We start from the raw sequence: 16,947 nt of genomic DNA on the forward strand, positions 1-16,947 counted from the left end.
ACCCGGCCCGGAGGCCCACCTGAGCGGGGGGCGGCAGCGTGTGCGGGTGGGAAGCTGCGGCCCGCCTTGGCACCGCATCCCCGGAGAAGAATGAGGGAAAAGGCAGCCCAGGCGCGCAGGATGGGGGCGGCCGTTGGCTGGGCCAGGCCAGTCTGCTGCAAGGCGCCCGCGGGCTCCCGTGAGAGCCCCTGAGCCTCGGCCATCCGGGACAGGGCAAAGCTTGTCAGTAACTGAGGGACAGAGGGAAAGACAGAAAGGGGTAGGAGGTTTGACTCTATTGTAGGGAGTGGTTTTGGTTTTTTGTGGTTTTTTTTTAATTTTTTTTTAATTTTTTTATTTTGTTTGTTTGTCTTTTCAGTTCCCCAATTAGAGAATTTGGGAAAAAAATCCCGCCCCTGCGGTTGTCAGTAGCTTTCTATCGGCTCTTTCAGTCAGTCGACTGCCTGGCGTTGAGACTAGCTGTACTCGCCCTTACCCCTAAATTATCTTTTTAATTTTACATTTAGTTTCGCCTTTTTGTTAAAAAAACCCCCAACTTATGCAGCTGCAGAGCTGTGCCCGGTGGTAGATGTGCACTTCAGTTGTGGCTCAATGAACTTCAGCTGATTGTTATAGCTTATCTTTACAAATTCAAGGACAAAAGGGTTTTTTTCTTATTAAGTGTTGTAGAAGGGAGTATCTTTCACGGACTAGGAATTCATAGTTATCTAAGAATTTCTTCTTTGCATTTCTTCTTCCTTTGAAACTTGTTTACTGACTTTGATGTGAATTTAAAGGAGACACTCCAGCATATTACTCAGAAGGGTCAAACTCTTTTGTACTAAAGATATAGTGGAAAACTTGTAGCAGTTTTGCATTCTAAAGGATACACAATTTATTAGTGTGTGAACAGCTCAGTATCTCCTTAACAGCTGAACATCAATTTTGTAATTATGCTATATTGTTCTGAGACAAAGTGTACAGAATTTTCGTAGTTTGTAAACTTAACTGCCATTATATTAAATACAACTGTTTTGATGCAATTACAAACTTCGCCTTTGCAATTACTGAGTTTTGCTTAGTTACAGAGTTGACAGTAACCTGCTCCACTTCCTGCCCACCTGAAGTCAGGTTGTGAATGTTACTTTCATTAATCAGAAGCTCGTTAGAAACTATGTATTTATAGAATATACATTGCAAACAGGAAATCAAACTACAGCACTAATCAGTCTTCATTGTGTATATACCAGTGTACTTAAAGATAGCTAAAACATTTGCCTTTCATTGACTGCAGTAACATATAGTAGGCATTGTGGGAAAATTGAATGTGTTGGCATTGCATGATGGTTGTTTTCTAAATCTCTCAAACTATTCTCTAACAATTTTTTAAAAAATCTATTCAGCACTGATAAAGTAAAACCAGTAGAACAAGAAGTGGTTTGCAAACATCCCTACATAAGCAGTGAATTTGGTCACATTTTTCACATATTTTTTTGTTTGAGCACATGCCCTTTCTCTTATTTTGAGATTAAACAGAGCAGCTACTTCTTGTTACTTATTTTGGAAAAGCTGCAAGACAAAGTATCAGGAGACATCCAAATTCCTTAATTTAGTCACACAGGCAAAGGATGAAATAAACCAAAAAACATGTTAAGTATCATAGAATCATAGAATGGTAGGGGTTGGAAGGGTCCTTTAGAGATCATCTATATTTACAGTAAGTGTTGTGTCTCTGTAATTGCCTTGAGATGACTGCTGTCTTTCTTAATATTAAATACATATATTATATTTAGATGCAAAGTCACCTCATTCTAACAGGGTGGAAAATGAAAGATGAAAACGCTTTAACTGCTGCTTGCGTTAGTAGAGGGTAAGACTAAACTTTTGATTGTCATAAAACTTTCATTTGGGTCCATTAATCAAACTTGAAATTGGTGTCTTCAGGAGACAAACAATACCAGAGACTGATTTTTATCTTTTAGTATTAGCTTTCAATGATTACTGCAAAGGGAGGAAGGTAGAGCTAAGCCGTACCCTTCTGGAAGGAATGCAGAAAATCTCTTTGGTAATTTATTTGAGCTGCTGGGAACACTTAATTTTACAAGTTTCTGGAACATTACACTAATGCATAAAAACTCCACATGGCTATCACAACACCACCAAAAAGAACTTTTCAGAATTGCATGCACAAACTGCAAGCAATGAGCTGGGGCCTAGTTACAGGCAGAAATCAGAGTGGGGAAAGAGGATTTTGCTAAGCAGGAAGTGATCAAAAGTGATTGGATATTTCTGGCATTCTATGATGTGAAAGAGAAACTGACAGAACTGAAATGGTTTTGAAATGTTACTTGCAAATATTGATTTCTATTAATAATACAAACATTTTGAGATTTCTGATAGGTAAATTGGGCAAGGTATTACCTAGATTTGTGAACAGTTTTGGGTTTTTTTTTTCATTCAGTTTGTTTTTGCATGCGTTAACAAAATCTGACACGCTATGTAGAAGCAGCTCACCCTTCTTAGTAGTGTGTGTAGTTGCTGTGGCTGTTCCAAGAGTGAGGTGCATGCTGCCTGGCTGACTAGCTGCTGTTACCAAGAAAAATCTGCAATAGCCAAGTGTTATCTATCTGCTTTCCCTCCATTTAACTTGGAAATTAATCTTTAAAAACTATCCAGTACCTTCTTTTCTTGTAACTTGTTTACGGGATATTTGCTTTTTATCCTAAAAGTTTTATCAAAAGAAACATATTCTAAACCTTGTTTTTCTCTGTGCTTAGATTATTTGACAAAATAGAATCTAAACCTTGTCCGCATGCTGAAGTAGAATTTTCTTTTCTTTGGAAAACAATTTATACAGGATAGTTTTGAAAATGGCCTTGTTAGAACATATTTTAATTGTTTAACCAGAAAATTAAGCTAGTTAGGTTGCAGATGGCAACAAACTTTTGATATTAAGTTTCTAACTGTAGTTAGAATAGTTAAAATCAAACAGTAATGTTGAAGCTCCCTTTTCCAACAGTTAAGCCCATACATAGTGAATTCCTTTTGATCCCGGTAGTCCTAAAGGGCACCTTAGCCTCCTACAGATCCAATAGCAAGTTTAAGGACTAAAATTTCCCAGTGATTTCTTAGGGAGGTAAATTCTATGTGGAAATTTTTCAACTGTACATCCTTCCCAGTACTTTGTGTTGGATGTCATCATCATTTTATTTGCAGCAAATAGTAATAACCTGTGCTGCTGCAACATGTTTTCAGAAATTAGATATATTTAAAATCTGCATGTACACCCATGAATGTTAATTTGTATTAGGTAAAAATATTACAGATTCAGGATATCTCATTTTGATTGTTTTCAGAATATGAATTGTTTTGACAGTGGCAATTACTGAAATTACTGAATAGCCTACCAAGTCCAACCGGTTCTGTATAAGCATGTAGGTAAAAAAGGCTCATTAGTTACCTTAACACTTGAGGAGAAAAAAAAAGATGTTTAATTAAAGCAGATCATATGCCTAGTGCACAGGTTTTGTTTGTTTGTTTTTAAGCAATGTAGGAGAGATGCAAAATAAAAGGAGAGATGAAATAAAAAGTTGGAGCACATGGAAAGCAGTGACAAAGGGAAGCAACCACTGCACAAAGTCCAACTGTGTTGCTGAACCAGTAACTGTAACCCAGAGAAGTCAAAGTTTAGATGTCTGTTCTAGTTAGATGAGGGTTTGAATTTTGGGGAGGCTATCAAAGCACATAGGCTACTAAAGAAACTTTCACATAGTGTTCTGCTTTCATGTTCTGCTTTGCTGATGGTAGCCTATTACATGAGACGAGAAAGCATCCTATGCTCATGGTAACCTACTACAGTTTAGTAAAGCAGGTCTGTGAAAATTTAATGTTGTATTACAAGTCTATTTAATTTTCAACCTCTCTTCCCTCCCATTGGTTCTGTATAAGCAAAGGACGAACAGAGTTGACAAAGGTTTGTGAGTCATTATTCATAGAATCATAGAATGGTAGGGGTTGGAAGGGACCTTTAGAGATCATCTAGTCCAACCCCACTGCAGAAGCAGGTTCACCTAGATCAGGTCACATAGGAACACGTCCAGGCGGGTCTTGAAGACCTCCAAGGAAGGAGACTCCACAACCCCTCTGGGCAGCCTGTGCCAGGGCTCCCTCACCTCACAGTGAAATAGTTTTTTCTTATGTTTAGATGGAACTTTTTGTGTTCCAGCTTCATCCCATTACCCCTTGTCCTGTTACTAGCTACTATAGAGAAAAGGGATGTCTCAACCTCCTGACACCCATCCTCTAGATATTTATAAATGTTAATAAGATCACCCCTCAGTATCTTCCAGTTATTTTTGGTATATCAACCCCAAGGTTCTCAGATGCTCCAGAAATGAAGAATTTCCTGCCCTGATAGTGCCCATCTGCTGTGGGCAGGAGGCAATGCGTTGGGCAGGTTGCTCAGGGTAGTGGTCAGTGCCTAACTGCTTACTGAGGGATTTTTGTTTCAATAGAGAATTCTTTTATATAGATATTTTGGGAAAAGGAGGGGCAGTGGCAGTGGTAGCAGTGTCTGCCAGGGTTGAAATAAGAAATGTAGCAGAAAATAAAAGCTGACAAAAGGAGAACGGGAGTGAGGGACTTGAACAGTTGGTCAATTTCAAAGTATACAGTGTGGTATAGAACTGCTGAATGGTGTTGAAGTTCCATGGTTTCTGAATTAAGTGAAGTTTGCGAACTACAGCCCAGATTCTGGGGAAGTGAAAGGGGTCATTTGTTAAAAAAAGAAAACAAAAAACCCCCACAATATCAATGACCTTAAGTTGTTGATCCTCTAAAGAATACCTGTGGCTAATAAAGCCAAAGGTCCAAGTAAATATTACTCTTAAGTGTTGTAAATAAAGGTTTAGTTTCTGCCTAGTGTTTGAAGTGAAATGAAAACTTAGTCTTCTTGCAGGTAAGTTGAAAGTCATCAAAAAAGTTTGATAATGTGAATGGGAGAAACATTCCAAACCTGGATTATTTAGAGCTAATTGAGTGACAATATGTTAAGGCTTCTCCTATCTGCTGCCTCTTATTCTTTTAACACTTTATTAATTCTGTTTTCTTAACTGTAATCGGTATAAACCACATAGTGCTCATGAAACACTGCAAATCTGATTTTTTTCCCAAAGATACAATAGTGCCACATCTGCTTTACAAATGTTATCCCTATAGCAGAATCATTAATTGCAATGTTGCAGATATGATTAATGATCAGACTTACGAATGGCTGCTGGCAAAACATAGAAAAATATTCAGTTAAATATTAAAGCATGTACATTCCCTGCCAAAAGTATGATATTTATACTGACTTTCCCAGCGTGGTCTCAGCATGTATAATTAGCTTTGTGTTTACTATGGCAGTGGAGGATGCAGAAATCTGCTTCTGTAAATCTCACTAAGGCTGTGAGTGAGTGAAATGTTAATTCCTTTTGACTTTTGCACCTGGCTTCCTTTAAACTTCTTCTAAATCCTTCTGGAAATATATCTGCATCTGCTCATTTTCTATATAACAATTATAGATTTCAGAAATCCCATCTCTAAAGGATTTTCTTATGTTGATCATTGATTGCTGCTGAGCAGGAGTCTTCAGCTATACTTTGAAATGCGTTTATTTCATCAGTTTTGATATGTATTTCTTTCTGTAGAGTCAGAAATGGCGATGTTTGTTTAGGGAAGAAAAAGAAAACACATCAATACAGTAATATGATAATGTACACAGCATTATTCTTTGCAAGCTCCAGCCATGGGTTTGGAGCCCTAGTGTATTCCAGACTGAAAACCTCCCTGTCTACATCAAAGGATTTAATGTGGTTGTACCATGTGAAACAAGTGAAGGAAAGTAAAAAGAAAAGACAAAAGTAGCAAAGAGATGGCACAGACTTTCCCTCACTCCCTGAGAATGGTGATAAAGTGTAGAGAAAACTAGCAGCCCTTTTATCTCAGAGATTGTGTACTATGTTGTATATGGCCATCAGCTGTGCTACATATATCAGTCTGGCTTGATGAGAGTGGCAAGTCCTTTGTGAAAGCACAGCTGAGTGTCTTTCAGGGAGATGAATGTGATTAAATTTGATAGATCTAATCCAATGTGTGCTAGCACATTGAAGAAAGATTAAAGAAAGGAGTTGACAATGTTATAGAAGCTAATCCAAGGTAATTTATCTTCTGCTACATTCCAAGTGAATAGTTTTACCTTGTTCCTCAGGGATTTCTGTGTGTGTTTTTTGTAGAGGCTTATTTTACTAGATGTTTTAATTTTATAGATCTGTAATGTAACAATATTTTAATGTAACTCACCTTATTTTTTTTTTTTTTGTACTTGTACTACTTATTTTACTTATATTCATCTCTTTAGAAAGCTGTACATTGTTTTCTACTTAGAATGGGTAGGAGATGAACTTGTGATTTATCTCAGCCTGGAAAGCAGTGCTTATGCAGAGGAGCATGGAGATGAAGACATCTTGTCTCTGTCTCTACTGGAATACCTTGTTTCAACAGCAGTCATTAGATGGGGGAGATTTGCATTTTGTAATGCATGCCTAAATGCACCAGGGTTGCAGTTTTGTGTGGGAGCTGATGGACTGTTCTGCCCTCTGCCATGTGTGTTCCCAGCTTCACCTAGACACAGTTCTGTTCTGAAGATGTTAAAATTTCATTGTTTTGTAATCGCTATTAATTAAAAAAAAGGTTCTGTCTAATCAAACTCCTATTCAGACCTCAGATCTGAATTTTCATATTGAAAGATTTAAGTTACAAAAGCTAAGAAATCCAACACATTTCTGCTTTACTGTAGAAGACTAGAACCACACAAAAGTGGGAAAGCTCACTATAGTCTAAAATGCACAGCTAGAAGAGTTGTACAAGCAGGATGAGGGAAACTACTAGAGGTGCAGAGACTTGCTTGCCGTGTATCAGAAGGACTTGGAAAAGGGTGAAAGGAAGTCAATATGGTGATTGCTGGGGATAGGAAAGCATCACTCAGAAAGCTGAAGTTATGTCCAGCTGATGGAGTTTAAAAAGACTTTTAGCCTTGGCAGATTAGAGGTAAAGGCACAAATAGGCAAGCCAAAAAGTGACTTTATAGAGAAGGGAGAAGTGTTTGACCGGGCATGGACTCTTCAATGTGATAGAGATACTGTGGAGATGAGATACAATAAAAACCTGCCGAGTCTTGAGTGACAGAGAGAAGACTGATAACCATTGCTTTTTTTCACCATTTCTTCCAAAATGAGGGGTTGTGTAATGTAACCCAAGTCAAAAAGCCAGAGTGGTTCTTTGCACAAGAAACACCTGAGGACACTCTTTGGGTTAAAGTTTATGTGGGTTGAAGGAGTGACTGAATATGTTTGTAGAAGGGGGACCTTTTGAATGTTGCGTAATATGTAGAAGCTGCCAGAAATAACCTGAGTTGAAAGTTGCGGGAGGCCATGAGGTTGTTGAGGGGGAATATCTTATGTGCTGATATACTCTCTAGCACTAGTGTTGGTAACTGAAGTTGCAGATAACAGCACTGGCTGGTAGAAAAGTGACTATTTATCCTGTTTTTCAGTAAGGGTCAGTTACTCTGGGAAAAAAGTGTTTAGAATAACTGCCCTTGAGCAGCTTAGGCAAATGAAAAAAGCAGTGAAGCAAAGATGTTAAAAAATGTGATGTCTAATGGTTTTGTTTTCTTCCCAGGAATCTCATGATCAGGGTCTTTTGGACATGTCTGTCACTAGAGAGCAGATGAATCACTATCGCGCTGCAGCTGAAACTGCTCAAAGTGAACTTGCAGCACTTTCAGTGAAGTATGATTGTGCTCAGTCAGAGGTACATGAAAATACTTCCAAATCCTTCTCCAAACCTGAGGATTCTCTATAGTCACTTTCTGCAGAGAACAGGAAGCTTGCAGAAAACCCAAAACTTCTTGCTTTTGATACAGAACTTCTGTTTCTTGTAACATTCTTGCCTTTAAATTTTCCAAGAACATATAATATTATTGGAAAATGAATTGTTAACACAGTATCCAGCGAGAGCTCCCAGGATAACCTGAGTTTGACCATTTGATTATGAAATTACTGCAGAGGTCTCCTCCATTTTAAGGCTATCCAGGATCAGTACTTTAAATTTCAGTTTTAAAAAGCCATACAGAATCTCATGTTCTCATAGAAAGTATTTATTACTGGAAACATTGAATGGCTTTATTGCCAGCATGACTGACTGATTTATAGCTACTTTCAGCATTATACTTGAAAAAATGAATAGTCAAGAAAGCAGCTGGTCGTGCTCCTGTTAACAAAGACTTTCATGACCCAGCTGAGGTCACAACCCTGTTCTGCTGAGTGTTCTGTAAAACTCATGATATGGGATTATTCTTGCTTTTTCTGTTGCTGGAACTGACCACAAAGACAATGGACAGAGAAAAAAATATCACATTTTGCAGATGGGGAGTTGAACCACAGAGAAATTCTAAGGTTATGAACACTTTAAGCTACCATAGCTTGGACCATAGCTTGGTCCAGCTGCCAACCAAAGCAATCCTATTGTTCCTTCAGCCGCCCATTTCCTTCTCCACACTGCCCCATCCCTTGTGCTGGCACAGATGTAAGTGTCGTTTTATGGTGCACTGTCTTGTTAGAGAACTGATGCAATTGAAAAATAAAGCCTCTCCTGGGTTGTTTTGTATCCAGATCAGTTTCCCAATCTTATTTCACCTAGCCATGTGCTTCTGCTAGCACAAAGTAGAGGATGGTGTATCAAAATGAAGCCCATGAGCCTGGGAAAAGACAGAGCTGCTTTTCTCAAAGTCAGTGGTGCTTTATGCCAGCTCCAAAGTCTCTGATAAACAAGAGACTGTGCTGCTGCTGGAAGAGTGACCCTCCTACCTGATTCCTCAGTGTTAGCCTTTTCTCTGTGACGTGGCCAGTTCCCCTTCCTCTTCCTCCTCTGTGAATTCCTTTCTCTCAGCTGCATTAGTTTTTTGTGGAGGAGTCAGACAAATACCAGAGCTGGTGAGGTGGAGAGGACAGGCGTGGGTGGCTGGAGCAGGGCCTCTCTTTTCCAAAGCAGTTGCTGTTCAGTTGGCTCAGCCCCCTCTTGGAAATTCTCTGAGTATCTTATGTTTGGTCATACTGGAAGTCTCTGGCAGAGTGATGAATTTCCTGATGTCTTGAATTGCAGCTTAATGTCTTAAATATTTATAGCCTTAAACTGTTTGCCATAAGTTAAAAGCCCTAGCACATGTCATAAAGAGCAGTTAATATGGCTTAAATGTTTTCCTGTTAATTGTATGTAATTCGAAATTTGCATCTTGCTGCTTATAGTTGGAATTGTCAGGAAAGCTGAAACATGCCTTAATGCTTCTTGTGATGAAAAATCCACTTTAAATCACTTGTTCTTTTTAACAAAGTAAAACGCACTGAGATTTTATGTGCCTGTTGTCTGCCTCAAGCTTAGTATTTTACAAAAGCTTGAAGCAGAAATAGTTCAATGGACAATGGTATTTTTAATTAAAAAGGAGAGGGAAGAAGAACAACTGAACTTTGTGAACTGTTGAGGAGCTGTAGCATCATCTCTGGAACAGGTCCTTGACAGTTGTGGTAATGTTCTTCCTCCCACCCTTCCTTAAAGGCTCTCTTGCTGATTCTGTGTAAATCCAACTAAATTTAACTGGATAATCAGACCAAACAAATAACTATTTGCATAAGATGAGGAAAGATTGCCTACAGCACAACTCTCTAGATGCAGATGCATAGGGGAGGAGGTGAGTTAAGGTTGCACAGGGAACTTCAGGTGGACTTTTCCTAAATTCTTAATTTGGAAAGAGATTGATTTTCCTGTAAAATACTCTCTTAAAAAGTTGCATGGTGTTACAGAATATACATCAGCTTTTACTTTTACATACTACTTCTATTGCTTTTTCCTAGTTACATGAAAATAAAGTTGCATCCCTCCACTCAGTCTGTTAGTGATAGAAGACTGTGAGTCTTTGTTCCAAAATGTGTTTCTTGTCACATTACTAATGTGTACAGTCACACATTTCAGCCTAGACAAAACTATTTTTCCCTTTAAAATTAATTTTCTCCTTTTTTTGTCTATAGCTTCTTGAACTCAGGTCCAGAGTGGTCGCTAAAGAAGCCTCTTTTCAAGAGCTGAAGGCTGAAGCTGAAAGCTACAAGGAAAACAATGCTAGACAGATGTCTCGCCTCCTGTCTTTGCAGACCCGAATTCAGGAGATGGAGGAAGAGGCATGTGTGCTTGCCACTTCTAAAAGTCAGACTGAGCTCACAGCTCAGGTGGCATTCAAGGAAAACCAGGAGTTGAAGGAAGAGCTTCAGGAGCAAAATGCCAAACTTAAGTAAGATTAATGTGAGATGAGAAACAGTTTTTGTTTAAGATGACAATTGTCAATGCAGAAAAATATGTAGGTGGACAGACTTTATTGGAGATCTGAATCTGTTACAATGCCCATGCACAACTTGTGTACCTGAGCACATGGAAGGTACTGAAACTTGATTGAGTTTAAGTTGTAGCCCATAAATGTAGTTTTGAGAGTTCTGTCTTTTGGAGGAGAAATGATGGTGTGAGTCAGCTTGGTGTAACCTCATTGCTTACAAAAAATGAGCATGGAGGGCTGTTTGTCTGAACACAGTGGAAATGGTAGGTCTGCTTTTCTCATTCAGCTATTTCCATGTATAGCATTGAGGCAAATTTTGTGCCTTTCATTGCACTCTTATGATGAGCAGTAGCTGCAACTACAGTCTAGTGCACTGATCTGTCCTTATCACATAGGGTCCTTCACAGGTGTTTACCTGTCACTTGACGTGCTATATGGGCTGTTAGTGGTGAGTGACTGCAGCAGTAGCACTCAGGTTTCTTTTGCACTCATCTGTGTAGCAGCTGGAATTGGAACAGTGTCAAGTGAATTTCTTCCTTAGTATAAAGCCATCTGTTAGGAGCAGTGTAATAAAGAAAATATGGTATAGTTTCTAATTAGTAACATCCTGAAGGGAGCATATTAATGCTTGATTAATGTTTGTTCAGCTTTCACAAATGTTATCTTTGTCTGACTTTTCTTCTGCTTTATTCTTGCCATTGTTGTTTGGTGGTTGCTGTGTGGGGTGTTTTTTTGTTGTTATTGTTGTTTTTTATTGTTTGTTTCTTTTTAACAGGCCTACTAATTCCTTAACTATACTGTTCTTAGCATGATGTATCAGAGCACTGATCTGCATAGTTGTTACTATTTCAGATCTGTGGGATGGAGGCTGATAGCAATGTTGATCACAAATAAAATTGATTGGTGTGAAAATACTCTGAACTTTAAAATTCCAAAACCAATGTCAGTCATATTATATTAAGAGACACTTTGTAGACTTTTATAATGGATTTTTCCCCACCATTACAAGGCTAATCTCCATGTGTCTCAATATTGCCTAGTTAAGAGCAAGGTGAGTGTTTACCAGATGTCTGTATTTCTCAAATCAGAATTTTGCACAGCTCCTCCAGACTTTCTGCATTAGAAGTAGATAATTACGTTATTCATTAAAATCTAGAGAAATCCATTGCAGTGCACTTGTCTACTACCAGATGATTTGCCAAAAGCCTTGTCTGGAGAGTGCTGATGTTGATCTCCAAAGATTTTAGATATGATCCCAATATAAATGAGGATATGTTAAGCCAAGAAATGTATTATGTATCTCAGCAACATGGAAAAAATCACAGTGTCCGAGATAATGGTTGTTAAGCTTCTTTTAAAGTACTACTTAGAAGGAGGAGAAGGAAAAAAAAGGGAGAAGAATCTCCTATCCTGTTTGCCTGACTCACTAGGAGAAAGCTGCCAAAACTCTGTATCATACTAGCCTATTGTTACAGTGATGTGATCAATTTTACATGACATAAATCTGTCGCTCCCAGTGCAGTTCTGGCTGCTGTTTTGCCCATGAAATGTCTCAGCGCTTTCATTTGTGTTGCTACGTGGTTATCAGGACCAGGGAACTGCTCTAAAGGAGAAGTGAGCAAAATAATAGCTTAATATTCAGCTTTACCAATCATGGGCCTGGTTCTCTGTGCATCTGGAGTGTCCACTTAGAGTGCTGGCAAAAGGGACAGGACAAAGAGAGGGTGAGTCTGCTCTTTGGAAGGGAACAAACATGTTGGATTGATCATTAATTTAGAGTGTATGCTTTCAGAGTTTTTTATCATCCTCAGCTGATGGTTATATGTGCCAAAATATTAGTAAATATACTAAATGAAATTTAGTTGCTTAGTCTGGCCACCTTAGTAGCACCTGGTGCATGAGTAGTCCTAATTAGGTATTCAAGAAAGATTGTCACTGAAAACCACTAATCAAAGGGATGAGCAAGCCCAGTAGGCATGAAATGAACATTTGCATTTTATACCTAAGTATATAGTATAAAACGTTTAATGAATTCTGTGATTGATTTCAAAGTTATACACCTCTCCTACTGAAAATGGTGCTTTTCTACTCAACAGATCTATTGCCAAGGTATTTTTAGAGCCTGAACTGTGAAAAGCAGATTTTTTTTCCCTTTCTCCTCTTCTCTTTGCTCATTAGTTCTGAAGAGCTAGCAAAACTGTGAAAGAGCTGCATAATAGTTTTTTGTACCAGATTGCCTTTTTTCTAGGTGCTTACACCTTTATGGACTTACTGGAGGTAATTAGGTTATTTGTAGTGTTGTCAAGTGTGTGCTTCGTACTTCATATTGTTTATTTTTAGAAGCAGGCATGGTTCTGTGTGTGATGTGCTTTGATTTTTCAGAGCCACAGAGCAGTTTGTCAGGCTGGTGGTTTATCTCATACAATATTCTGACACACAGGCGTGCATGTATGGCACGTCTGGAGCCTCATACCTTTCCACTTTGAATATACCCCTCCTCAAGACACAGCTTAGCAAATATCTCCCAGATAAGTTTTGCTGGGGCCATGGAGGAGAGGAAGGTTCCTAGAGCTGAAGAAGCTGTGAGACACCTCTTTGCTGAGGGCCAGTACCTGCTGTAGAAGGCAGGGCTCTTTTGGCTTATGACGTGTTCTGTGCATGTACATGTAGCTCTCTGTGTCCTATCCAGAGAAGTAATTAATGTTTTCCATTCCTCTCTGTTACTCTTCCACTCTGCAGCAGTGATAAATGCAAAAGCAAAGATGAAGAAAAGTTTACACGGAAAGCAACACCAGAAGTTCTATGTAATAAATATATAGAGAATATATATCTATAAAATATATAGAGAGAATTCTATGTAACTTTTAATATTTATTTTTTGACATGCAGAAACTAGCAATAATCTTGGGATAATATCTTTTGCCTACAATTCTGTTTCAGAGAACATTCTGATATGTGTATTTTTTTTCTGTTTGATTAGTAAATATTTGAATGAGTGTGAAGAAAGCATGACTCAAACTTCTAGAATCAACAGAAAATATGAAGAATTCCTTACACAACTTTCTGGATTCTTAGACACAGACATCAGAGAAAAGGAGAAACCACAGGAACATTTGATGTTAAAGGTGATTATTGTATAGGCATGGGTTTCTGTATAGTGATTTAATAGAAGAATATTTGACTGTCAGACAAATAAAGCAAGTGATGAAGACTGGAATCTTTGTGTTAAATCAAGATTTTCAGACAGTGCTGTCATTTAAGACTTTATTTTTGTCTTCATATTAGTCTGATTTTCAAAGGTGCAGAACATTTATAGACCTTGGTGAACTCAGTCTGCTCTTATCTGCATAAATATTTTATTAGCCTGTAGTTCCTAAGTACAGTTCTGATTAGATACTTGGTTGAAAGCTTTCCTGAAAATATTAACACTGGGAGTCACTAGGTGATGTGTAAACTTTACCGTTAGATCTTAACACTTATCTCGAGCTGACATACCATTAAATAGAAACATCTGGAATGGCAACACCCTAAACCAAGTCTTGTAACAAATGCCATAAATAACTGTGTGATGGTTTTGAGACTTTGTCATAAAACTTAATTTATTTTCAAAAGTATTCTGAAGTTTGGAAAACTGAGCTTCCATTAGGAGGATTGTTTGTGAGCCCTTTTAACATTTATCAATGCTGCTGAAGAACAATTAATCCTTATTGTATGCATTTTTTTTTCATGTTCTGTCTAATCTTTGCTATCCCTGTTTTTCTTCACTTGGAAAGATACTAGGTATTTTGGAAATTCTATTTCATTATATTTACATTAACAGTTCTGGCATAAGAAATACTTAATAGATTAAATTGTCTAGATACATGCAACAGTGAAAATATTTGCCCTCATAATATTACAAGTACATAGAAATTGTGATAGATACTTTAACAAAACTTGGCTAGTTGTCTTTAGAGGCAAAAAAATGCCTGTGTTAAGCTGTACCTCTTATGTGATTTAAGTTAAGGAAATAATTTGAGTTTGTGCTGAAACCTGTGGGCATCGGGAAAACTTAACTGTTCATCTTTCTGTTTGGGATCACACTACATCTGTTTAGCTTCTTTTCCACATTATGGTTTTATTTAGGACAGAATCAATCTGACTTAGCCTTAACAAATGTCTTGCCAGTAGGAGTCAGAGTACATTTTTACCTTAGACAGTCTTTGAAGCGCCCATGTTCATTTGTTCCACTTCTTGGAAAAAGCGTAATGTATCAAAACAGCCCTAGAATCCTGGAAATTATTCCTTTTTCCAAGGTGTCAGCTGCCTAGAACAGGAGCTCATGAGGTATTTGTCCCTGCCCTTGAATGTGCTTATGAAGTAGCTGTTATGAACTCCAATCTCCCCGTGCTTAAAGAGTTTCAAGCACACAATGCCGCTTTCAGGTTCATGTTCCAAATGAGAGCCATAAATCTTAAAAAGCTAAACTGAAACAGTCTGTTTTTCACATGAAGTTAGCTACATGATCTGTTTTTATTTTCAGACCTGCTTCGTGTCAAGTGCAGATATGCAGCAACGGTAGCTCTCCACCTGTTTCATAGATCATAGACTGTGTGGGAGTAAATCTGAATCACATTACACTAAGGTGTGGGTTTCTGGCGAGAATATGGTTCTCATTTTAATTGCCTTTCTACTCTTTTTAGAAAGGAATTATAGAGTGAAATTTTAAACCCGACCTAAGTGTTGTCAGAAGCATCACGTCTTTATGGCAATGATTAGATATACTGACATGAACATATGTCACTGTTAAGTGCTTTAAAAAAGTTACTAGTGTTTTAATTATTTCTCTAGGTCTCTGAAATATGTAAAGAAAATCTGGCCCTAAAAGACCAAGTTGCTGTTCTTCAAGAAGCTATCAATGTGCATGAGATGGAGTCCAAGGCTAGTAGAGAAACTATCATGAGGCTTGTCTCAGAAGTGACCAAGGAGCAGAAAAAGACAGCAGGATGCTATCAAGACATGGAAAAACTTAGTAAGGTACATAATTGTATGATGTGTATGTTTATCTGGTTTTCCAATGTTTTCTCTAATTATAGGATTCATTTACAATAGGAATTGTATGAGAGAAAAAGCTTCTGAAAGGCTTGTGGTGATTAGGGTCTTTCCTAAAAAGGATGTTTTTCTAAGATTATTCTCAGCTTTTTGAAAGCTTCAGAATATACAGAAATTAAGCAATAACATTGTGTAACTTATATCTGATTTAGATTTGATGTTTTCTGATGGTGCATGTGAAATTATACTTTTGCTTCCTTTACATCGCTGTAGCCTTTGCCATGCTTGCACAAACATGTAAATAAACAGATGTTTATACAGTTAATATCTGACGCACAAGCATGAAACTATGAAAAAATGCTCTTTTAAATAATGTTTATGTGATATTGCAAGTTTTCTGAGTATTCTTTGACGCAGTTTCTTTAAAACTTCCATTGAGAAATTAAAAAAATTGATAGGACACTATTTTTTTATTTCTCTTAAGGGACTGGAAGTAAAGTGTCTTGGCTTCTAGATACCTTAGATTAGCTTGTTTCACTCTGTTATGAGCTTGTATGTCAAAACTTAAATGCTCAACTGGCTTATACCCCACAAGTTATACCTGTAGACAACGGGTTGGCTCTTGCAGGAAAGCACTGTTTTGCTGTAGGAAGCTCATAGAAGAAAGCTATGTAGCAGGGAAATGTTGAAATGAGAAATGTAAGTTAAATTGTAAGTAGAGTATTCACCAAATTCACCTAGATATGGTTTGGAAAGGAAAAGGATGCGATTTAAGGATTTAATTGCTCCGGGAGAACTAACCATGAAGAATTTTTTGTACACTGTAAAGGATAGATGAACAAAGTAAACTCCTGTAGCACTTTTCCTGATTACTTTGTACTTTGAGTGATAACTGTAGAAAGGAAGCAGTTGATGAACGTTATGGTTCCGTTAGGACAACCGTTAGGAACCATAATGGAAATTTCCCGCAGGTACTAGACTAGTGTGGTTAAAGCCACAGAGCTTAAGGCCAGAAGTGAAGAAAATAAGAGAAGTTTAGACTGCCAAATATGTAACTGAGCTGTGTGTGACTGAGTCTGTAGAAATTTTTAACATAAGGCAGCCTTGTGCAAATAAGTTTTCAAATGTAATGGAACATTTCCACAGCCCATGGCATTACTTTTTCTGAACAAAAGACCACCACCATACACTTTAATGGATACAGTGTTCTGATTTGGTTATAGGCAGAATACTTAGGCAATGAGAAATAGTTGACAGCATACTTCTGGAGAAGAAAGAATTTGTTGTGAGGAGGTTAAATGTTAGGTACCACAAGTGTCATAAATTTTACTTACTGCTGAAGATACTACTTACCAAGCTGTGCAAAACTTTTCTTTTTAAATGGGACTGAGAGAGAACCTGCACCAAAAACCTAACAAGTCCTTTTTGAGAACATTTTGTCCTCATACTTTACTTCAAACACAGGTGTAGTTAGCTTGCTAAGTAAGCCAGAATGAAGAGATGTTTTAAACCAAGAT

General features: G+C 37.8%; 1 protein-coding gene across 3 annotated transcripts in view; it reads left to right on the forward strand.

Moving 5' to 3' along the window:
- The window catches only part of LOC104551674 (coiled-coil domain-containing protein 170), a 55,381-nt gene that overhangs the window by 16,165 nt on the left and 22,269 nt on the right, over positions 1–16,947 (forward strand). For all 3 annotated transcript variants that reach the window (XM_061988987.1, XM_061988988.1, XM_061988989.1), the window contains exons 6-9: positions 7,702–7,833; positions 10,104–10,360; positions 13,380–13,524; positions 15,230–15,415. In XM_061988987.1, coding sequence (XP_061844971.1) covers positions 7,702–7,833; positions 10,104–10,360; positions 13,380–13,524; positions 15,230–15,415 — 720 coding nt within the window. The remainder of the gene's footprint in view (positions 1–7,701; positions 7,834–10,103; positions 10,361–13,379; positions 13,525–15,229; positions 15,416–16,947) is intronic.

This window comes from Colius striatus, chromosome 2 (assembly GCF_028858725.1).
Source record: "Colius striatus isolate bColStr4 chromosome 2, bColStr4.1.hap1, whole genome shotgun sequence".
Lineage (NCBI taxonomy): Eukaryota > Metazoa > Chordata > Aves > Coliiformes > Coliidae > Colius > Colius striatus.